This window comes from Halichoerus grypus, chromosome 4 (genome assembly GCF_964656455.1).
Source record: "Halichoerus grypus chromosome 4, mHalGry1.hap1.1, whole genome shotgun sequence".
Lineage (NCBI taxonomy): Eukaryota > Metazoa > Chordata > Mammalia > Carnivora > Phocidae > Halichoerus > Halichoerus grypus.
The window spans coordinates 8,913,071-8,938,079 of NC_135715.1; the positions used below are offsets into that span (position 1 = coordinate 8,913,071).

Sequence of the window (25,009 nt, forward strand, 5' to 3'; positions counted from 1 at the left end):
AGGAAAGCATCAGATGTATGATAATAGAAACATGAGCAAAGACTGAATACAAGGAAATAGTCAATGACATGTAAAACACTAGAAAAGTGTAACATGTCAGAAAAATAAATGTCAGCATCCATATTTTTAAAAAAAAAACACAATACAAAAATTGTGCAAATGCTTTTAATTGTATTATTTCCTCACAACAAATTCATTACGAAATGTTAAGTTGTGCCTGATGAGGGAGAACAAACGGGCTTAAATTAATTGGGTTTTTCTCCTCCTTCCTCTTGGACCTCTCCGTTTCCCCCTTCTCCTCCCAAACACAGATCCAGCGGTCACCAGCACCGGCGTGGGCCCCCGTCCCTCATCATCACTAGAGCTGCTGCTGGTCGCACCCTGGTCGCTGGCGGGAGCTGGGGTCGCTGCGCTCTGCAAACCCGGGCGGCTGGCGGGTGACTCCGGGGCTGCTCGCTCCTGCTGCGCGGTCACTGAAGACACGCACTCGGCGTCCTCACCTGAAGAGGTCCCGGGTGACGGCGAGAGGCAGGCCCCCCCCAGAAACCCGCCACAGTTACTCTCTCGCTTAGAATCAGAAAGCTTCTTTCTTTTCAGGCTTGATGACTCTTTCCATTTATTTGCTAGGCTTCTCTTCTGGGTGTTTCCTTCTGCCTTATCAGGGAACTCAAAGTCGTTCTCCATGGCAACCGACACTGCTTCTATTTCGCTGGCTGTGGCTTCTCTCTCTTTTCTCAGCATACAAGTCACAGCTCTGTTCAGTCTCTGGCTCCTAATACCCTTAGCATCTTGTCTCTCCTGCTGAGCTAATCTAAAGAAAGAATCAATTCGGAGCTGCGTCTAAAAAAATGAAATGAAATGATAAAAAAAAAAAATCAGGCGAATCAGTCAACTTTCTGAAGCAAATCAAAGCGCTCCACCTTGGTCACTGGCTTTGAATGACTCTTTCAGGGAAGGTGCCTTCCTTACCTCTCAAAAGCCAAATCTCTCCCCCAGGATTTACTGAGAGTAAATGTGATTTCTAAATCACACCTGAAGCAGTACTCACCACCTGTCACCTAAGCCCTCCGTCCGCATCTCCAATAAGAACCCCCTTCCCAGGCACTCAAAGAGAGTCAGGTGTTTTTCAGTAGCCAAATATGCCAACTTCTTTTGGAGCAGCACAGTTTCGTGGGGTCTGTGTCTAAATTCCATTCCTCCCTTCTCTTCAAAACATGGTCATTGTGCGGTTCGTTGAGGGGGCAACCACACTGCATACTTGGAAATGGTCATGCTCTTTGTTTAGCAAATCCACATTTAGCAAGACATTTTTAAAATAATAGTTGCATGTGGAGAAAGTTTTATGCCTAATGTTCAACACAGCATTATTTATGAAAACCTGAAAATCAAGGGTCCACTAAGTGCGCTGAACCCGTTAAGTGAAATCTCTTTGATGCAATGTAATCTGGTCGTTTGAAATTATGAAAACCATGCAATATACAGAAAAAATCTTATGTTAATAAGTACGAGGGGGAGTTATATAGATCAAATTGCATTTATGTATGATAACAAATATATGTGCAAAGGAGGGGGGAGAATAAAAGAAAATAAACCTATATGTTAATATCTGTGTCAGAGAAAGTAAATAATGGATCATTTTAATCCACTTTTTTCTAATTTTGGGGAAATAAATTTATATTAACTTCTATAATGTAAAGGAAGAAACATATTACAACACAATGTACCTGAAATTAAGGAGTAATCATCACAAAGCCGACACACTTTCCTTGGCTGTTGGCATACAATAGCTCCATTACAGAAAGTCATCACATAAGCAAAGGAGACATTTTTCGGAAAGGCCATCCACCTCAGTTTTATTTATGTTTTTTCTCAATTAACCAAACCTAATGACAATAGATTTAAATATGTGTACTTTCTAGGATATGGTCTCACTTCTACTAAGTGGTTTACCTGTACATATATTTTGGAGGCTGTTCCTGGGGTGGAACAATCTTCAGTATGGGTGGGAATACACTCACAGATACAGCGAGACCCGATTACCTACACCCACCCCACGGGAGAACTGAGAGCCATACAAAGGCCTCATCTCAAAAATCTCTCCTGCCAACATGCCATAGTGATGATGACTCATTTACAGAATGAAGGAGCACTCGTACTCGAAGAGAATTCAATGATCAGGATTTGCTTTGGACTGGACACTTCCCAGACTTTTTTTAAATGAAAATAGCTCTGAAAAACTAAAATATTCAAGCGTAAACATCTCAGTACGCAATCCATTATTAGCCTGGTTTTTTCAAAGTCAGAATGAACACGCACAGACACGGAAGTCCAGCCCTAAGAGTGAAATTGAGAAATGAAGACAAAGTGCAGTTTTCCCTTTTTCTGTTTTCTTCTGTTCTCTTATCTAAAGTGTAATATTTTTAAAATGTATGTTACATGCTCTAAAATAGAAGAGTAATGGGTCTTTAATAGCTGTGACTGGCAGCCTTTCTTAGTTCACTCCTCACCCTGAAGTTAGGAAAAGAGCTGCCCTGATTACCTGCTGGGCGTTCAGTTGCTTTAATACTGGAAACAGAGACTCATCTGTCTTCGTCCTGTTCCACCCAAAATAACGCTGACAAAATATGCAGGCAGTTAAGGCTTCTACATGTTTTTAAAGATATTTAAACAAATGATAAATAAAAAGGTGCAAAGAACTCACCTGTAATTCCATTCCCCGTATCTCTAAAGATTTTCATATTTATAAAGAATAAAGTGGTAAGAGAAAAGAATGACAAAACAAACTACTGCAACATAATCATGTGGCATGTCTCCTATTCAATGTCCTCTAAGATAAAACATACCCAACTCTCATTTTAGGACATCAAAGACTCGTTACTCTGAGAAAAGGTTAACCTAGAATAAAAACAAGTTTCAGATATCATACATATTTCTTTGAGAGAAAAAAAACTGTAGTTAGACTAATACTATTGCAAACATTTAAGCATCTATCCAAATGATGATTTAAATATGTAAAAAGGAACATATAAATAATAATAAAACTAATCATCTTTTCTATTCTTTCAGAATGAATAATAATTATGTGGTTGACTACCTATTTCAAATAAAGATCCTCTTCACTCTAAAGAGATTATTCATAATAGCTAAAACATGTAAGCAACCCAAGTATCCACCAACAGATGAATGGATAAGCAAAATGGGGCATATCCACACAATGGAATATTACTCAGCCTTAAAAAGAAAGGACATTCTGACACGTGGTACAGCATGGATGAGCCTTGAGGATACTGTGCTCAGTGAAATAAGCCAGACACAAAAGGACCAATACTGAATGACTCCACTTGTATGAGGTACTCAAGTCCTCAAAACCCTGGAGACAAAAAGTAGACTTGTGGTCACCAGGGCCCGAAGGGAGGAGATGGGGAGTTGTTGTTAATGGGTCTAGAGCTTCAGTTCTTTTCAGATGAAAAGAAAGGGGATGGATGTGGTGACTGGTGATTGTTGCCCAACAATATGAATGTATTTAATGCCACTGAATGGTATGCTTCAAGTGTTAAGATGATAAATTTTGTTATGTATATTTTACCACCAAAAAAACAAAAACAAAAAAACCTAAGGAGAGAGAAAAAGGAGCATCTTAAACAAAGTATTAAGAAAAAGCTGATCCAAGTGTTCCCTACAATTCAAATGAAAACATGTATTTGGCTCAGTGCTCCTTTAGGTTTGAAGGAGTAAAAGGATACTCTCTAATTTTGTCCAGATCCGGCTTCCCCCACAGAAACGACCCCCTGGAGTCATCCACCACAGGTTTGAGGTAAGCGTCTGCAACAGCTGGGTTGGGAAAGCCAGGTGTGAGCTGCAGCTTGCGCAATTTTTTTTTCACTTTGGTATCATATGGGTTAGGTCTTATCTTCTTATTTTTTTGAGCTTCATGCCACCACTCTCTACAAGGCAAAGGAGACAAGATTTCATGACATTATAGTGGATGCACTGCAGATAAAGGGCTATGCTTAGAAGATGTAAACTCAAGCCCCAGAACAAATTCCATGAGCCAGAGTAAGCATGGCAAACACTGACTGCAAGCTTACTCTGCGCCTGGCACCGTGTCAGCTGTCATACATGCCGATCATCACCCAAGCACAGTCCTACCTACCACTGTCATCACCCCACAGAGGAAGAGACCAACACCAAGCACAAGTCACTACCTGCTCAGACTTCACAGGGGGCACTGGTGCGGTGAGACCCTGAGAATCGCCCGTCAGGGCCCACAACTTCTCTGGGGCTCTTTCTCAGCAGGAAAAGGAGGTCATATATCTGTATCATTTACTTCAAATCAACTACAATAATAGATCCAAGAATATTTAATAATATGTAAAAATGCCAAGAACATGTTACATCTTAAAAATGCAGAACATGACTCTACAGAAAGTAGACCCTCAATTTTGGAGAAAATGCATATATGTGAAGAAAGAAAACATATACAAGGCAATTTAAAATAATAAAAGCAATGACAACTATTATTTTACTGTGTTAGGCAATGTTCTGAGCAAGGATACAGCTGTTCATTTTCTTCTTTATATTTTATTCCTTTTTCAGTTTTTCCACTGTGATCGGAAATTACTATGGCAAGTTAAAGACAGCCCCACATTCTTTGCTTCTCCTCCCACCCAGAAGTGGGGCCTATGTCCCCTCCCTGGAGCCAGGTGGGCTCTGTGACGGAGGAAGGGACGCTGTACCAGGTCTTCAGAGCCTGCTGTTTCCACATCTGGACCCTTAAAATATCTGCCTCGGAAGCAGCTGACATGCTGTGTGAGGGAGCTCCAGATGGAGGGGATCCACATGGAGGGGGTCCAGATGGAGGGAGTCCAGATGGAGGGGGTCCAAGGCCCCAGCCCACAGTTCTGGCTGAGCTCCTGGCTGACGTCAGCACCACTGGCCAGACACGTGGCTCCCTCACCAGCGGACCCTCTAGCCCAGCTGAGTTGCCCCCTGACACACACAGAGCCCAACAAGACACACCCACGCAGCCTCACCAAACTGCAGATCCATGGGCAAAAATCAAGGACTGCTGGAAGCCACTGAGGTTTAAAGTATTTTACAACGCGGCAAGAGACAACCGGAAAAATTTATAGTTAGGAAGAATGAATGGCATAAAGTTAAAAGCAAAGAAAACCCTCATCAATCTACACATTCAATGAAACGTTAAAAAAAAAACAACACACTCTGTCGTGCTGCACTGCTTCCCATCCCTGCCGGGTGGGACACGGACTCGGATCTGCTCTCAGCCAGGGCCTCACTCCACCAATGCAGGGGTGCCTCCGAGCCCTACGGAAGACGAACCGCAGTCTTCACTGCAGCATCAAAAGGCAAAAGGAACTAAGATCTGTCCTCATCAGTTTACAATACCGTTTCCAGGAGGGCACTAAGAGAACACCTGTAATTCTCGCCTACTCTCTTTTGAATTTCCATCTTTGAGATAAGCAATCAGGATTGTCAGCGAGGATGATCAGCACAACATACCGAGCGAGCATTCATCCCACTGAGAGAATCTCCCCCTCCTTAAAGCAGGAGGGCCGGGCACTGCCATAAAGATGAAAGATGGCATCTGCCAGTCAGCTGAGCTGTGGGGGACACGGCAGGGAGTGGGAGTGGCCGTGCTAGGACGGAAGGATCTGTGCCCGGGCCAGGTCGGTGGGGGTGACTGCCGTTCTCTGTCCCTGCTCTTCCAGGGACATCTGGGCATTTGGGCCCAGTGTGTTCAGATCTCATTTCCCCGCAAGAGAACCCAAAACGTTCTGTGAAATCTCCCCTAATTTAAATGTTGGTAGCGAATTCACAATGAAGGCTCCACAGAGGAGGGCACTGTGTAGGCCTAACCAAACACAGCTGGGCTGAATTCAGTGGGCAGGCCCGGAGTAGCTCCACCTTAAAGGGGGGTGACGAGCCGGAGTCTGGTTAGGGGAAAGGGAAAGTGGAAAAGAAAGCAAGGCAACACTCCCAATTTCACTGCCTTCCACCTCTCCTCCGGCTCTCTAACTGCATCTGTCTTCACGTTCCCGAGCCAGGCACAGCTCCGGCTGCTCCTCTCTGCCAGCCACCAGCTGGACAACCAGACAGAAATGGCTAAAATGTAAACCACTCAACTAACGAGAGAAAAGAAATATGGCATAAATAGGCATTCACTCTATCAGAAATGCAAATTTTCAACAAACAAAAAAATTCAGGATACCAAATTAAAAATCTAAATACCATTTTTACTTATCCTATAATAATCAGATAAGAACCCAACAATACATCTCTGAAGGCATTCAATCATGTTTGATCAGACTTTTAAAAAAAAGAAATGACAATAAGCATGTGGTTAATTAATCACAATACATCAGAAGACTACTATGGAGTCATTAAAAACTGTTACTCATCTATACATTGTTGACAGAATGCCTTGTTCTATCACCAAATGAGTTATAGGTAACATAAAAAGAAACAACACACACTTGTATGAGTACAGATGTGTATATATATATATAATGTCTGAGTATACTGCGCATAGAAAAGTCTAAAATTATATAAACCAAAATGTTAACTGTAACCATCTTTTTAATTCATATTTCATAATTTTTCTATTACTATTTGTACAGTAAAGTTGTTTGTAGTTTTTCAAGTTATTTAAATACCATGACCTACGAGCTACCCAGTAACTTATTGCCAGTATATTATCTCCTCAATAATATGAAAATCATGAGGAGAGATACAAAGAAAGCATAAAATAAATACACTGGTACATGTGCTACAGCTAGAGAAGGGCAAACATTAAAACGACTTCTGCATTTAAGTTTTAATTTTAATCACTGATTAAGAATCACTGATTCTTAGACCAGAACATCTGAGAATTTTTCAGACACCAGGAGATACAACTGGAAAGAACTCCAAAGAACCATTAAATCAACTCCTACCAAATAGTATCTCACGACAAGCTGGTGGTTAGAAAACACCATCACAACCTGTGAATAGACTAAAACCCGCCGAACTGTGAAATTTATGGTATGTGACTTATAGTCCAATTTTTTTAAATGCCATCGAGGACCAACCTTAAGAAAGAACTCCTTTCATGGACATCCTCCTAAATACCACTGTCCCAGAAACTCCATAATTGAAGTGTACCCCACGGGCAGCACAATGGTGGGTTCTGGGTGGAATGCACCACCATCACTAAACACATCAGAATACACACAGCAAGAAACGGGACAGCAGGGCCCGAGGTAAAGTTCTCAACATTGTATTTCCATGCCACTGTGGCTACTCTTTCAGAACACTCAACGCAGGGAAGTACAGGGACATGTTTGCTTCTGTCCCCCCAGAAGCGTGGAGCTCCTTGAGAGCACAGCCTACGGCTTAGTCAACTTTCCTACCCCAGCCTAGCAGGGCGTCTGACCCAAGAGCAACCACTCAATCCATATCTGAATGAATGAAATGGGAATTTCTACTTGCCTATGGAATCCCACAGACCTGGCTATGTAGCCCCTTGATCTAGGATAAGCCTGGTGCCTCTAAAAAAATTGTCTCTGATTTCACTGAAGTCTAGAAAGGGAAAACAAATTTGATAACCCAGTCAATTCCGGTGATTTGTGACAGTTCATGATGCAAATAATAGTTTTGTTTGTTAAACTGGGTATTTTTTTTTTTTAAGACTTATTTATTTGAGGGAAAGAGAGCAAGAGAAAGAGAGAGAGCAACAGAGAGCGTGTGCATGCCTGTGCAGGGGAGAGGAGCACAGGGAGAAGAGAATCCCAAGCAGACTCCATGCTGAGCACTGAGCGCTGAGCGCAAAGCCCAACGTGGACTTGATCCCACAAACCCGAGGCCATGACCTGAGCCAAAACCAAGAGTCAGATGCTTAACCAACTGCGCCACCCAGGCACCCTAAATCAGATATTTACATAAACATTTTAATTAAAGAAATTAAGAAAGAACTTACGAGAATTTTAGGAGAGGTTCCAGGCCATGTCCAGGGAATTCATTGAGAATTTCCATGGCTGTAACACAACCTACAGTTGGTATTCCTTCTGTATAATCACTTCCAAGCAAATAGGCCAAATTTATTAATTTGTTCCGGTCTAATCCTATAAAAGTAAAAACATTTTATATTTTTTAAATTTTTATTAGAACACACCAAGCAAGATTCTGCCTCTGGGCCTTTACACTCTCTAGGCCCTCTGTCTGACATGCTCATCCCTAAGGTATGTACCACACTCACTACCTCTTTTCCTTAGGCCCTAGCCCAAAAGTGACCTATTAGTAAAGGCTTTCCTGACCACAGCTCCATATACAACAGCGCATGCTCTTCCTGTGACTGCAGGTCACCCTCTCGTCTTCTACAGCTTTGTTTTTCTACATGGATTATGTTTATTATCTGTTTCTCCTACTAGACTTGTATTCTCCACTGTTGCCCCACCGCCAAGAACAAAAATTGGCATACAGGAATCACTCGATATGTATTTGTTAAATGAATGGAAAAATGAAGAATCACTGCCAGAAACACTAACACAGGGCCATGGAGCTCACTGCCTCCCTTCTCTACCACCTTTGGTTTACTCCAGAGATCTCAGATAACCGGTCAAAGTGTAAGCAGATCAGGTAATTAAAACTGCAGAAAATGCCTAAACATTACTAGGGTTTTAATTTCTTAACTCTAATTTAAAACTCCTATTCCTCTCTAGAAGCAAAAGATCACTTACATGAAAACTTGTAGAGACCTACCATTTCCTAGTTAATACATCAAACTAGTTCCTTGGAAAGGAAAAAATTCATAATACAAATTCTAAAGGTAAATCTCAAAGAGTACTCACACTCTGAAGTCTTACCAAGTTGGTTGTGAAAGTCCACATACTGGTAATACTCTACAAACTTGTTTTTATTAAAGAAGTTTTTATAGACATGCCGTGCTCCAAAGAGCCAAATATCACTATCATCAGTGATTGTTCCAGAAGTCTGATCAGTCAGATCCAGGATGGCGCACTGCGCCTCTGCTTCCATGGGAGCCTCGATGTAGGGAATGCCAAACAGGCGAAGAAGTTCCTGGAGAGTGAGAGACATGCCGTGACCCCCGGGAAATGCGGGACCCGGCCTTGACCAGAAATGGGAGCAGTGCGCACACATTTCACTGAAGGCATCCGCTTGGGGAATCGGATTAAGTAAAACCAGCAGTAGGAATTGCTAAAGGAGGCCTGGCTTGTACACCTACCTGGCTTTCCAGGAACATCTGCCCCGTTACGGTAGCAGCAATCCGTTCTTGCTGCTCTTTTTGTGCTTTCAACGAATTCTGCTGTGCTAACAGGCTGCTCTCCAGAGTTTCCAGTTCCTCCTGCAAAATAATTCCATCTGTAGATAATTATATTAATGATCCAATTAAGCTCATTTGTTACAAAAAGCCTGCATTTAGTCTGACTAAATTTCCAAATAAGCATTCCTCCTTATGAAGTTTCCCACTTGGATTTCTGAGCAGGTCTGTAATATCTTTAGAGTTCCCTCACTAAATCACCCATGTTTTAGTTTAAACAAATTGAATTTTTAAAAAACACAGAGTGAGGGGCACCTGGGTGCCACAGTCCATTAAGCGTCTGCCTTCAGCTCAGGTCATGATCCCAGGGTCCTGGGATCGAGCCCCGCATCAGGCTCCCTGCTCAGCCGGGAGTCTGCTTCTCCCTCTCCCACTCCTCCTGCTCGTGCTCGCTCTCTCCCCTCTCTCTCTCTCTCATAAATAAAATCTTAAAAAAAAAAAGAAACCACTTCCCACCCACTAGGGTGACTAGAATCAAAAGGACAGTATTAGTAAGTGTTAATGAGAATGTGGAAAACCTGGAACCCTTATACACTGTTGGTGGGAATGGTGCAGCCACTTTGGAAAACAGTCTGATGGGGCCTCAAAAGGTTAAACACAGCTACCTATGACCAAGCAATTCTATTCCTAGGTGTACACCAAAGAGAAATGAAGATATATGTCCATCCCCACAAACACCTGTACATAGATGTTAACAGCAGCATTATTCATAATACCCAAAAAGTGTAAACAACCCAAATGTCCATCAAATGATAAATGAATAAAATGTGGTTCATATCCATACGATGGAATACTATTTGGCAATAAAGAGTACTAACACATGCTACAACATGGACGGACCTTGAAAACATTCTGCTAAATGAAAGGAGCCAGAAACAAAAGACCACAGGTTGTATGATCCCATTTATATGCAATGTCCAGAAAAGACAACTCCATAGAGACAGGAAGTAGATGAGTGGTCCCAGAGGTGGAGAGGAAGGGACAGGGAGTGACAGCTAATGGGTACAGGGCTTCTTTTTGGGGTGATGGAAATGTTCTAAAATTGTGATAGTTATATAACTGTGAATTACACTAAAAGCTATGAATTGTAAAAAATAAAATGTCAATTACTATACCCTCAAAAATATGAAATAATTGGAGATAAATCTGACAAAGGATGTGTAAGATTTGTACACTGAAAACTGCAAAACACTGCTGAGAAAATTTTAAAAATTCAGACATATCTGAATAAATCAAGATATATCCTTTGTTCACAGATCAGAAGATAGAATGTTGCTAAGATTTAATTCCCCCCAAATCAATCTGTATATTCAATACTATCTCATCAAAACCTTAGGCATTTTTCATACAAATTGAGAGGCTAATTCTAAAATTCATATGGAAATGCACAGGATTTATAAAACTGAAACAACTTTGAAAAAAACAAAGCTGGAAGATTCACACTCGCACTGCCTCGTTTCACGAGTTACTAAAACTACAATTTGTGGTGTGTTTTGAGTTGATTTTGGTATCACACACGGCACCGAAGTTGGTTTTTTTTCCTAGCACCAGTGCAAAGACTCCCCTTTCTCCATCCAACTGCCTTTGTAGCATTGCTGAAAACTTGTTCTCCATATATGCATGGATCCATTTCTGTACTTTCTATGTTATGTTCTATTGATCTATTTGTGTATCTTTATGCCAAGAGCAACCTGTCTTGATTACTGTTGTTTGCTTCTGTTGCAGGACTCTATTTTGTTCTAGTGATCTACGTATCTATCCTTTAGCCCATATCATACTCTCCTGATTACTATAGCTTCATAGTAAATCTTGATATCAGGTAGTAAAAGTCCTCCAAATTTTTTCTTTTTCGAAAATTGTTTTGACTACTCTAGCTTCCTTGCTTTTCCATATAAATCTTAGAATCAGCTTGTTAATATCCATCATTGGGTTTTTATTGGAATTCTATGAATCTATGGATCAGCTTGGGGAGAACTGATATCTTAATAATATTGGGTCTTCCCATCCAAAACCACATCTATTTAGGTCTTCCCTGATTTCTATCATCAGTGTTTTGTAGTTTGAAATACCTATCTTTCACATACATTGTAAGCTCTACATGTAAGTGTTTTATGCTTTTAGGTGTTATTGTATGTGGTTCTTGCTATGGACTGAATTGTGTTCCCCCAAAATTCATTGTTAAAGTCCTAACCCCAAATGTGATTGCATCTGGAGATGGTGTCTTTAGGAGGTAATTAAGGTTGGTGGTGCCCGGGCGGCTCAGTCGTTTAGCGTCTGCCTTCGGCTCAGGTCATGATCCCAGGGTCCTGGGATCGAGCCCCGCATAGGGCTCCCTGCTCCGCGGGAAACCTGCTTCTCCCTCTCCCACTCCCCCTGCTTGTGTTCCCTCTCTCACTGTGTCTCTGTCAAATAAATAAACAAAATCTTTTAAAAAAAAAAAAGGAAGTAATTAAGGTTAAATGAGGTCATAAGGGTGGGGCCCTAATTTGATAGGACTGTAGCCTTATAAAAGAAAGATATCTCCTTCCCTCCCTACCCTCTCCCTCCCCCACCCCACCCCACCCCCCTCTCTCCCCACCACATGAGTACATGGCAAGAAGACAGCCATCTGCAAGCCCGAGAGCTCTCACCAGGAACCAAATTAGCCTGCACCTTGATCTTAGATTTCCCAATCCCCAGAACTACAAAAAAATAGTTAAGAAAAAAAAAGCATGCAAATAGCTGATAAATGTTCATCCAATAACTCCTTAAAGCTCAAAAGCGATTTAACTTGGCTCTTTCTTAGCCGTAAGTTAAAACTCGATGTCATATTATTACCAAATTAATATCTTGCCATTCATTGAGTGAACGGTCTGCATCTTTTTCAGCTTCTTCATGTGGCTCCGTGTCTGAAGCCTCACTTCCAGAGTTGGGTCTTAGGAGGCCCTCAGAGTCACCAGTGGCTTCTTCCTTCTTAGTTCCTATCAGTTCTTCTTCATCTTGTCTGGAGGGAGATTTAGAAGCTTCATGTAACTCAGCCTGAAGTTCATCATTACTAATTATACTCTGTACTTCGATGAAACTTCCTGTACCAAAATAACAAGGTCACTTTATTTACAAGCGAAACATTAGAATTATCCCAAAGTCATCGAGAGCATTCCAAATTATCCTGAAAAATGTTTTACCCTGAAATGATCTGAATTTACTAGAAAACATGTAAGGCTAACATATTACTATTAAATAAATTTAATAATAAAAAATGCCTATAACTTCAAAATAAGCCTTTTCCATTAGATAAACTGGCACTACCTTTGAAATTAGGAACCAGGCTTTCAAAGATTTGTATATAAGGTTTATACAAATATGCTAAGTTAAAGGAGAATTATCAGAGGATGTCAACAGTCATGTAGGTTGTTATATGTTCTCATTTCACTATGGACATAGCAAAGAATAAAGCTGTGAATTAGTGGAAAGAATCCTGGAAAAGTACTCAGGAGAAATAGCTCTTCTCTTCCACCTTCCTTCCCTCCTCTCCTGTGTCTTTTCTTTTCTTTAGAAAGAAATGTGATTCCCTTCTTTTGCTTCAGGTGGAGGGGGATGGATTTCAGGATGCAATCAGGACAGAGTGGGCTGGAGACCTCAGAGTGGGGACTGGGGCCAAGGAGACAGCCAGGACCAAGGAGAACACCAATGGGACCAGGAGATGGTTACAAATTAAAGAGAGAATAAGCAATAAGTCAATATATTAAGGACAATGGGAGTAAGGTTTATCACTCTTAGAAAGGGAAATTATAACAAAAGTGGAAGCTAAAATGAAATCTGTGATGTTGGATTGGAATGCAGGTATCAGTATGAACTCAGATTTTTATACATGAAAATATACATTTATATAGAAATATGTATTTATTTGTAGAGAAATAAATACAGATGGGTGTGTGCACAAGCTTGTGTGTGTATACACAAATATACTCCCTGGCTCTGTCCCTGAGAGGGCCTGAAGCAATGACCACTCCAGTACCGGTGAGCACACTCAGGGTCCAGATCTTGGTTTCTAAACATCATGCTCTATTACCAGAGAGACCGAGGACTCTCTGGTGAACTGGCTGGATCCAGGGACAGGGCAGGGAAAGTATAAGATAAATCTGGAATGTCTTGATCAGAAAGTAAAGAAATGCTCAAACTATAAGAGGGAATTGTCAAAAGTCACAGAAGCCAGCCTGAAGGGGGCCCTCACTGGCCAAAGCCAGGACGACTCCAACCATAAAGTACAACAGCATCATAAATCACTAAATAAAGTAGATAAACTCTGGAGTCCACACGGATATTAAAAAAACAGTAAATGGGGAAGAGGGAAAGATCTTCCTTATAAAAGGATGTAAACTGAAAAATATGTAAGGAACGATGGAACTAGAAAACTGCCATTTGGCAGCCATCATAGTAACCATTTATTTAGGTAAAAATCATCAATGAATGCTGAAATAAGTGAGCAAAGATTTGTTCAGGAACAACAGCCTTTACATAGACAGCCTTTCCATAAAATTACTTTACACAGCCTTTCCATAAAATACTAATTACAAAGGAGAAACAGTAACTTTAGAATGGAGAAACGGGGGGTGGAGGGATGGGTTAGCCCGGTGATGGGTATTAAAGAGGGCACGTAATGAATGGAGCACCGGGTGTTATACGCAAACAATGAATCATGGAACACTACAGCAAAAACTAATCATGTAATGTATGGTGATTAACATAACATAATAAAATAAAACTAAAAAAAAAAAAAAAAGAATGGAGAAACTCAGCAGACACCAGGAAAAGTTAGCTTGTGTGTACAATCAATTCTTGTTATTCACAACAGTATGTTCTATAAAGTCACTGTAAACACTTAATCCACGAATACATCCTTGTTCATAGAGTAAATATATTTATAATCGCAAATCCTAAAAACAACCCATCTTGGCAAATTCTAATTTCTTTATCTTACAAAAGAGAAAATGAGGTTTAGGAGTGTTAAGAGACTTGCCTGAGGCTGCCCCACTAACAGGTGCTGGAATTGGGATTCAAACCCCATCCAACTAACCCGAACCAGAGCTTCTTGATCTGCACTGCACTGCTCTCTCCCATATTCACCTTCTGGTCACCTCTGTGGGAGAGCTGCACCATGAAGGTGGAGCGACACCTTGTTCAACCCCAGCTGGGAGTGGTACGGCAATTCAAACTTCTAGCCACTCTACTCAGGTCCATGAGTGACCACAAAGATATTACCGCTGAGTATTGATTCTGGGGTTACAAATAAATTTTAGTAAGCAGGCAATTTCACAAATAAGGAATCTGTGAATAATGAGGATCGACCACACAGAAGTCTGTACAGATGTAGATATGTAGTAAACATGTATGTGTATATAAACATACATAAAGAGATATGATAAAGCAAATGTGGTCAAGCGCTAGCCATTGAGGTACTGGGTGAAGGAACCAGAATGTTCTGTAATATTCTTTCAACTTTATTAAGTTTATAATTATTTCAAAACAAAAAGTTAAAAAAACCTGAAAGACTCACTTTTACCTTTTCCAACTGGTACTCCCTCCTTTTAAAAACCACAACAAAAAAGAACCAGCTGTGTGTCCTTGGGAGAGTCATTTCACCTTTTTGGGGTCCTCGTTCATCATCGGAACAAAAGTGGGAACTAGACTACACTGCAGGATCTCTCCGTTCCTGGAGATGTGAAACCCTACAGTTCTGTGTATCTGGAAGAGCACAAGCACCTACCATCAGATTCACTTTCTTCAGAGTCCATTTCCATTGGCTCCATGGACTTTGGAACTGAAATTAAGTCCTGGTCTGCAGATTCCACTGTCTCATGTTCTTGGATGGTTTTCAGGAAATTCTCGTGCTCTTTAGAATTAAAGGATACTGCATTTTCCAAGTTACTTATTGCCTCTGAAGGGACACTTTGTGTATTACTCATTTCTTGCAAACTGACAGTGTCAGTGATTTCAGAAACGGGATTTTTTTCACCTTCTGCTTCATCGTCGCTTGAAAGAACAGAGGAATCATATTTGGGGCCTGATGGACAAAGGTCTTGTAGCCCAGGCTCTTTGGTGTATATTTCATTTCTTGATACAGAACTTGAACTCATCGAAGGTCCTGGTGTCAGTTGTCTCCCACTCTGGAGTCCAGGTGCATCGCTGTGCATCACCACTGTGCTTTCTGAAGGAACTGGGCCTTTTCTACCCTTAACCGTAGACTCATCGCTTGTCTGAAAGGCTTCACTCACCACGTGCATAAGTGACATTTCTTCTTTTGAAACACCAGATTCACTGCCTGGACAGAAGACGGGACGGGACAAATGAGCTGAGTCTGCCAGCCTCCTGTCACTGTCAGGGCTGGTTTCATGTGCAGAGCTCACACGAGTTAGATGGGGTCCTGATGGCAACAGCATTCCTTCTCCATCTCCCTCTGTTAGGCCTCCAACAACTTCTTCATGGCAACTGTTCTCAAGCAGTGTTTTCACTCCTGACCCTCCTGCCTGCACGTCATTTCCAGCATGTGCTTCCATGTCTTCATCATCATCAAGAACCTTCTGAATGGCTAAGAGAGTAAGCGGTGACACAGGTGCATTCTTCACATCAGACTGCTTTTGAGTCTCACTCTCCCACTCCTCTTCTGAGCTGCTTCCCAGCATGGCAGTCTGCATGGCCAGGGAAGTTCTTGGAGAAGGAGGGGCAGCAGCAGGCTCTTTCTCTGGCTTCAGTTTCTCACATGGAGATGACTTCATGTCAAAAGACCTGCTGTGCATTTCGCTGGAAGAAGGAAGAGCCTCTGAACCCACCTCTGCAACTTTCTTAGCTTGAATACCTTAAGAAAAATTAAAACATTTCTCATTATATAGTTTTACAGTGAGACAATATACTTCTAGTAAGATGAATAAAAGAACACTGGTTCTCATGAATGAAGTTATAAATTTTCATTTAAACAGCACTAAGAGTTAATTTGTTATTTAATTTTAAAGTGGGTTTGTACACGAGCACTGAGTAATGTACAGAACTGTTGAATCATTATATTGTAAACCTGAAACTAATATATAACACTGTATGTTAATTATACTGGGAGTAAATAAATAAATAAATTTTAAATAAATAAAAACAAAGAGGGTTGGTACAATAGTAGGTATCCATTAATATATTATTCATTTATTTTTACATATATTTATTGTTACATAAGTAGGGTGGTAGTATATCTATTTATATTTAACATATATTTATTATTTATTATTTACACATATTTATTATTCATTTATATATATTTATTATTTATTTACATTTATTTATTTATTTATTTATACATATATTTATTATTACATAAGTAGGGTGGTAGTTCCTAGAATTCAGAGACATAGCATATTTTTGGTTTTTAACCATCAGGTAGGTGACGGTACCGAATACCTCTTATTAAGATGTAATGCGAAGTATCTTCAGAGACCACTCTCCTTGATTCTACCTCCTTCAGAAAGCCCCCTTCATCTTCATATTGCCTTTGGATTTGTCCTGACTGTTGCTGATTCATTTCCTTTTGGACATTTTCTATGTGTTGGTTTAGGTAGTTTTTTTTAAGCAAGCCTTTGAGCTGATACTGTGAAAAGTCATTAGACTCCTAAAATAAAACAAATACAATTATTTTTTTGTATTAAATACAGATAATATTCCCACACTTCCATCCTTTTCCCCACAAAGGGACAAAGAGCAATTGGTTTTTTCCATTGGTGACATTTTCATATTATAACAGTAAAATTTGAATACTAGGAAAAAAACTGTAACTGCCTTATTAAAAAATAATCTTTAAAACAAAAAGATTTAGGCAAAAGAAATCATGGATAACGTTTGTGCCTTAATCGTTTATTCAAAAAACATTTATTAAGCAGTAATGCATGCCAAGCACTGTGACATTTTGATTATGGCTTAATAAATAGATAACCTTCTGGAATGCAAGTAAATATGCAAGTAAAGTGGGGCACCTGGTGGCTTAGTCGGCTGAGCGTCCAACTCTTGGTTTCGGCTCAGGTCATAATCTCACGGTTTGTGAAATCTAGACAGGCTCCACACTCGGCGGGGGGGGAAGGGGGGGCGGAGTCTACTTGAGGATTCTCTCCCTCTGCCCCTTACCCTGCTCATGCTCTCTCGTGCACGCTCTCTAATAAATAAATAAATCTTTAAAAAAATATGCAAGTAAAGTGCCTAGCACAGTCCCTGACCCATAAAAGACACCTAATAATTCATGGCAATCACAGTTATTAATGATAATAGTTAACATTTATAAAGCATTTTCTGTGAAGGCATTCTTCTAGGAGCTTTTATGTGTATCATCCCATTTTATTTTCAACCACCCCATGGGACCTATGTCATTATCACCAGTCTACAAATGAAGAAGCTGAGACAAACAGGTTCAGCAACCTCCCTAGAGTTGCAAGGCTAGTGAGTGTTAGATGTGGGATCAAAACCAGGCTGCCAACCCGACACTGCTCCTACTGCTATTATGTTATTACTTACCATCATTCCTATTCTCAATATTGCCTTTGCCCAACGTACAGATGACACAGAGGTCCACCCTGGATGACTCAGACCCTCTCTTCCCTATCAGAATTACAGGTCCCATGGGCTGCTGAGCCACACTACCCTCTACCCTACCATCTACCGATCCCAGGCTCCACGGTGATGGGGAAAGAACAGAAGGGAACAAATCGTTAGGGACCATCTCCCTTCTTCCCATGCCTTCCCAATGTTGTTTACATAACCCAAATTCCATTTCCTCAAAAGCCAGCCAGAGATCCTTTCACACGCAAGAAATAAAGTGCTTGATACACAGGCTAAGCCTGGATTTTTTCCCCTGAAATGAAAACAAATTTACTTCTGTCCTTCGTGTATCATTTCAGTGTACCTTAGCATTTTCCTATGTTCACGCTGTTTGTGGAAAAACCAAAGGACTGATAGAGAAAGAAATAGGACCTGCCTGCCTTTTTCATATTTTGGTATCAATTTAAGAAATGTCCAAAAGTTTATAGAAAAAAAACCACTACATCCATTCATTAGGAATAATGCTGCTGCAAAATGTATACTCTGTCCTAACAGTGAGTTAGAGAATGATGTGAGAAATAATAGGTGGTAGCAGTAGAAAGGAAAACAAAGTTCATTCACCCACTAAAAGCAGGAGTAATTAATGGTGCACCATGATCAGGAGACAAGCCTGACCCCAACTCCACGCACCATCTGCTCCAAGGGTCTGTGGCTGTAGAACCACCAGAAGATGCTCCAAGTTGAAGAATTTACCACTGAATTTCCTATTACCACTGTCTAGAAAGAGGAAGAGGGAAGGTGAAGGTCCAATTGCATTTCTAGGCCTGCAGCCAAAGAAGAGACACCTGGAATATCAAGTTAGATTAGATTCTGTATTACTATTAGTATTCTACAGACAATGCATATTATGGGTTAAAATAACTCTTATGAACTAACCTAAGAATTGAACCACTAAGCATACGCTGAGCACTTACTATGTGAAAGATACTGACCTAGGGGCTGAAAATACAGAAGTGACAAAACAGGCACATTTGGATGCTAAGAACCATAAAGAGACATTATAGGGTGTTAAGGGAACACAGAGCAGGAGATAAGACCTGGTGTTTTTTATTTCATTTTTTATAGACTTATTTATTTTAGAGAGAGAGAGAGCACGCACAAGCGGAGAGTGAGAGGGAGAGAAAGAATTTCAAGCAGACTCCGTGCCGAGCATGGAGCCCGATGCAGGGGCTCGATCCCATGACCCCGAGATCATGACCCGAGCTGAAATCAAGCGTCAGAACCTTAACTGAATGAGCCACCCAGGCATCCCAAGACCCGGTCTTAAGTGGAAAGTCAAAAGGTTTCTTTGAAGAAATATGTGTAAGTTCAAACTTGTAAATACATGATGCTTCACAGACTCTCTGAGACACAAATGCTGTTTACTGGAAACAGATACTATATAAGTAATACTTATCAATTTCCTCTTTTTTCTAATAAAAAATTTTGCTGATGCTCTAAGCATTCTAAGCATTAATATGCTGTTGTATATTTCACCTCTGGCATTGCTTCAAATAAGGTTCGTCTTCGCTTGGTAAATTCTTTCATATCAGTCAAGATTTCATGCTTTATTTCAAGAGGCAGGCTGCTGAAATCTTCAGACTCAATATCTATGGCATGAGGATTATGAAAGAACTCTTCCTGTAAAGAGTAAAAATTCATTTTTTACATGAAATTTACATTTTGTACACTTAATTCTATTTACCCTGATATTTATTGCACTTATGATTGCACTTATGATAAATAGTTCTACAAAATCTACAACAGATTAAACACAGTTGTACATAATTCTGCAATAGGTATCAGTGAATAGGCAGATTGGGGAATGTAGCCGTTCACTCACTGATTCACTCTGAAGAAAAAATACTTACCAGACCCCCCTAATGTGCCAGGCACTGTTCTAGGTGCTAGGGTACTGTGCAGATCATGCCAGACAAGGTCCCTACTCTTAGGGGTAGAGTAAGACAGAATAACCAAATAAATAAATAAATGAACAAGAAAATAAAGCTGGTTAATCTGATAAGAGAGTTGATTAGAACAGGAAGAGAGAAAACATTTATTTGATAGATAGAGAAGACCTCATTAAAAAATGACATGTGAGCAGGGACTTGAAAGACACCAACGAGACTGATCAGGACATCCCAGGCTGCAGGAACAGCAAGGACAAGGGCCCTAAGGCAGGGATGAGCCTTATGAATTTGAACAATATCTATAATTCCCTTAATTAGATTAATTTTGTTTTGCTCTTAACCTATAATCAGAAGTGAAGACAAGTGAGAAATTCACAGGCATGAAAAAGTATAAAACTTTTCTAAATTTAACTAATTACCAAAAGTACTTTAAAACTCTTCATTAGTAAAGAAAATAAAATAACAGAATTTGCTTTCCTGTAGGTCGGTATGTTGTATGTGCATGTGCCAACCAGCCGGCACTTAGGACAGGCCAGTCATGCTCAGAACACCCCTTGCTTTCCCCATACGGAGGGAACACCTTAATGTTCCCATCAGCCCTCTGAGGAAGGCATCATTATCATTTTTGTTTCACAAAAAAAAAGGGGGGGGGTGGGAAATAAAGCCCTGGAGCAGTTAATTTGTCTAAGACCACATAGCTAGTGCACCGGAGAGCCTGGACTTAAATGCAGGTCTTCCTGACCACAATATTCATGGTCTTCACCAAGACTGCTCTCATTTGCTGTATTAATAATGCAGAACCTCTACAAGTGGAAGGAGACTGAGGTTGTAGCTCAAAAGTCTTCTCCAGATGCACCAAAATAATAGGAACATACAAAACCAGTTAACTTGGGAATCAAAGATGTTATCCACTATTCAAGAAACTTGAAAAAAACTCCAAAAACTTGTATATTACAGTACAACCTCAATTTGTAAAAATGTCATTCATTAAAATAAGTGTGGTGGTGGTTTTAAAACATGACCACAGGTTCTCTGACACCTCTTTTCATCTAATTCCCGCCCCTTAACTAAGGGCTGGCCTCACTGACCAGCTTCTCACAGACAGAATGCGTAGCAAGGGAGGCCGCGCTACGTCCGAAGCTGACGAGAAAAGGCCACAGGTCCCGGCAGGCACCTGCTCTCAGGATGCCTGCCCCTGAAACACAGTGCCATGCTGTGAGCGAGCCCAGGCCACACGGAGGAGCCACAGGCAGGTGTCCTGACTGACAGCCAGTGTCAACCACCAGACGTGTGAGTAAGGAAGCCTTGGAGGGGACTCCAGCCCCAGCTATGGTCAGCCTGCATTTACACGGGAGCCGTGCAGACAGGACTGCCTCACTGAGCTCAGCAACCCCCAGAACAGCAAGAAGATGATAACAAACAACTGAATTCACGCCTCCAAGTTACACAGCAATGGAGAACTGGAACATCAGCACAGACATACATTTACATATATATGCACACATGTACACCTGACATGCACACACATACCCAAATATGCACACGGATATTCAACCATAAGGAGAGGGGCAGGAGAATGGGCTAATATATATCAAAATGTTACTTGAAGTTATTTATGGGTGGTATGTTTTCTATATTTTTATAGAAGTACGTATTACTATTTATACCCATTTATTGTTTAGTTGATTGGTTGTAAAAGAAAGATGGCTTATTTTGGATACCCAGACATGCATGATGATAAATGCCATACAAATGTGCACGGGTGCCTGTGTGTTTGTACATATGTACACACGCACACACGAATACACACACACACACACAATGAAGAAGGCATGTGTCTATTTTTATCAGGAACTTCCATAAATTCATACGACCTCATTATTCATTTTCATGTCATTCATTTCAAATAACAGAATATATTCCGAATTCACAAATTACTTAAGTACCTGTAATGCTTGTTTTTGACTCATTCTTTCTTGCCATTCTCTTTCATCTTCTTCTTCTGAACTGAAAGTCAAGCATACATTTACAGTATCTATGATTTAATGACAACTTATAAAAATACCTCTGAGGCAAGGGGCCACCAGTTCTAGGGGCTACGATGGTGAATAGGTTGGCACAAAACTCACCGTCATTGTTCCCACGGTCGGGAGGGGACACATGCCAGGGAGCAATTACAGTATGATCTGATGATGTCCATCACAAGGGAGGAGCAGGTTGCTAAAGGTGCAATAAGGGGAGTCACCTCTCTCCAATTGGGGGGGTGGGCGGTCCCTAAAGTTTCCTGGAATCTCTGGCAACTGCACTGCTTGGACTTAGCCACAAATAAGAGAGGGGTCTAGTTGTAGGGTCTGCAGAACGTTCATGGAGACAAGTGTTCCAGGTAGCAACACTACGTTCTATAAACATCTGGAAACAAGGGAAAGAAAGCCTGCCTGGAGGGGCACCTGGGTGGCTCAGTTGGTTAAGCGACTGCCTTCAGCTCAGGTCATGATCCTGGAGTCCCTGGATTGAGTCCCGCATTGGGCTCCCTGCTCGGCGGGGAGTCTGCTTCTCCCTCTGACCCTCCCGACCCTCCCCCCTCTCATGTGCTCTCTCTCTCAGTCTCTCTCTCTCAAATAAATAAATAAAATCTTTAAAAAAAAAAAAAAGAAAGCCTGCCTGGAGACAGTATAAAGAGGGCCTGGTGAGGTTGGGGAAGCATGTGATTAAGAGGCTGAAGTTTTATCCTAAAGAAATGAGAAGCTAGGAACTGTTTCAAGCTCCAAAATAACATTATCAGGTTTGGGTTTTAACAGATTCTACACCACAAAGCAGAGATTGAATTTGACTGGTAGGGGTTCCAGCGAAAGGGAAGATCAAAGACAAAGACAGAGAAAGAAGTGTGGAAGCCTTTATGGTACTTGACGGTGGCAGCGATGAAGAGAAACAGAACTGGCCTGATTCAAAAGCCACTTGGTGTCTCAGAAGCCTCCGGGAAAGGAATGCAGGCAGCTGGGGGCAGAGACACACTGCCAGGCCCTCCGCCTGCACTTCAGCCACAGAAGCAGCTGACAGTGAACAGAGAGCCAGAGAAGAGTCCACAGAGGAGCCTGAGAAAGAGTGGCCGGAGAGGTTCCCAGACAGCAGGAGAGCAAAGGTGCCGAGTCACGCGCAGCTAAACAGTACAGTGAGCTGACACCTGCAGAGCTTCTACTGGGTTTAGCAAGGAGGACGCTGTGTGTGGTCTCTTGGCGTGGTGCTGAGAGTCAGAAGACACAGGCTGAGGAACAGGTAGAGATAGTACGTAAAAGCAAAAGGTAGGAAACATGAAAATCCACATCTTCAGGAACTACACACGAACAGTGCTAACACAGGATCTGCAGAACGAAGAGACAAACCAGCACAAACTACCAAAACACAAGGCAAGTTAGTCACTAAAAAATTTAGTCTTTGAAAAACATTCTAAAAGGTGTCGAGAATGCATTTGCAGATGCATTAATTCCCACATGCCTTATCATGTAGATAAAAACACAAAGGTCTGTATCTGTCTGAATACATAGACAATTACTATTTTTAAATAGTTGAACATTTACCTGTTTTTTTCTTCCTTCTGTAAAGGTGGCAAAACATAGATGTCATCTTCTCTTTGAACTTGAGTAAGACTGGGCAGTGCTTCATCTCTGAAAAGCACACACAGACGTAGGCAGAGGTGACAGGAAATAGGACACTGAGTCAGGAAGACTCCCCCGCTGATTACACAAGCCCTGCTGAGGGGGTGAGAAGGGGAAACCACGGGGCTGGAACAGGTTTCTCCCTGCTGCCCAGGCTGCCCAAGCCGCTGCCGTAGGAAGCAAGCGTGGCCTCGAGAGAAAGGGGAAGCTCACTGCGGCTCCCGGCACCCCGGCCACGGCCTCAACTGCAGGCGCGGAGACGCGCCTTATGGAAGTACAAAGTGCGGGCAACGCAACACTACGGCTCTTCTCTCTCCGTATCCAAGCTGACTCTCACTTAACAGAGAATCTTCACAACTTCCAATTACTGGGTCAAATGGGCCCACTTATCCCTCTGATTTCACCGTCTGTGATCTGCCAAGTTAAAATCAAGGAAAGGGAACCACAGGAATTCAAGGGGAAAGTTAAAAGCCTTTAATCTTTAAAATTAATGTAATTTGCCTCTTGCCTTTTCCTTTTTAAGGCAGTTTTGATAGCTTGTCTTTTCAAAAATGTTTTCAAAAGCTTCTCTGTAGTTTTTCTGGAATCAGTGGTTGCCAAATCCTTTCTGTGCCTTCTCTTAGCCTGTGAAAACAAAGGACATAGGATTCTGTTTCAGGGTATGAGTATATTAAAAACATTTCTGTGACTTTTTTCCATAGAATTTGGTTTGTCTGAGTTTCAGATTATGACTGCTTTAGTATTTCCTCCAAACTGTCATATCAGTGGGTATATTCAGGTTTCTGCTACGTAAAGAACACTGAGTCTCCATCTACCTACTACTAAATGGACTGGCTAGGATACAGTATTTGGCAACTATTAATTTACTTTCAGTTTCTTTTAAATGGCCCTTAATGTCCCCAAGAAGTGTACAACTTAATAATATATAATTAAGTAAACGTTTCTTAAAAGGGATTATATTAATGTATTCTTTAAAATGTCACTATTACGCCAAACCAATTTCTGGCATTGGTCTTTATAAAAATACATTACTTGGGACACCGGGGTGGCTCAGTCGGTTAAGCGTCTGACTCTGGACTTCAGCTCAGGTCATGATCTCATGGGTCATGGGATCAAGCCCTATGTCGGGCTCCATGCTTAGTGGGGAGTCGGCTTGAGATTCTCTTTCCCTCTGCCTCTGCCCCTCCCCCTGCTCCTTCTCTAGCTCCCTCTCTCAAAAAACATAAAATAAAAATAAAAAATACGTTACTTACATGCCACTCTGTCCCTCAACATTCAAGTTTATATCATAAGAAATCCTAAAATGTATAGAAGTTATCTTGTAAAAAAATGTCCATGTAGGAAAAAATGGAATACTCTGCATGCTTATGGTGGAATATAAGGAGGAAATACCAAAACATTCTTTTCCTTTTTTAATTAAGATATAACTGACCTATAACACTGTGGAAGTTTAAGGTGTACAACGTGTTGATTTGGTACGTTTATATATTACAAAATGATTACTAGAGTAGTGTTAACTAACA

The 25,009-nt window shown here is 41.1% G+C and overlaps 1 protein-coding gene across 3 annotated transcripts in view; it reads right to left on the minus strand.

Moving 5' to 3' along the window:
* Nucleotides 1–149: 149 nt before the first annotated feature.
* ERCC5 (ERCC excision repair 5, endonuclease) overlaps nt 150–25,009 on the minus strand; it is a 31,896-nt gene continuing 7,036 nt past the window's right edge. For 2 of the 3 annotated variants that reach the window (XM_078070102.1, XM_036116287.2), the window contains 13 exons: nt 23,995–24,110; nt 23,409–23,495; nt 21,780–21,840; nt 19,421–19,564; nt 16,760–16,967; nt 15,084–16,172; nt 12,155–12,402; nt 9,242–9,361; nt 8,862–9,075; nt 7,976–8,120; nt 3,744–3,944; nt 2,540–2,624; nt 150–840 (listed from right to left, as the gene is read on the minus strand). In XM_078070102.1, the coding sequence (XP_077926228.1) occupies nt 241–840; nt 2,540–2,624; nt 3,744–3,944; nt 7,976–8,120; nt 8,862–9,075; nt 9,242–9,361; nt 12,155–12,402; nt 15,084–16,172; nt 16,760–16,967; nt 19,421–19,564; nt 21,780–21,840; nt 23,409–23,495; nt 23,995–24,110 (3,318 nt within the window). In that variant the 3' untranslated portion in view covers nt 150–240. The remainder of the gene's footprint in view (nt 841–2,539; nt 2,625–3,743; nt 3,945–7,975; nt 8,121–8,861; nt 9,076–9,241; nt 9,362–12,154; nt 12,403–15,083; nt 16,173–16,759; nt 16,968–19,420; nt 19,565–21,779; nt 21,841–23,408; nt 23,496–23,994; nt 24,111–25,009) is intronic. The other variant, XM_078070103.1, reaches the window with a different exon arrangement.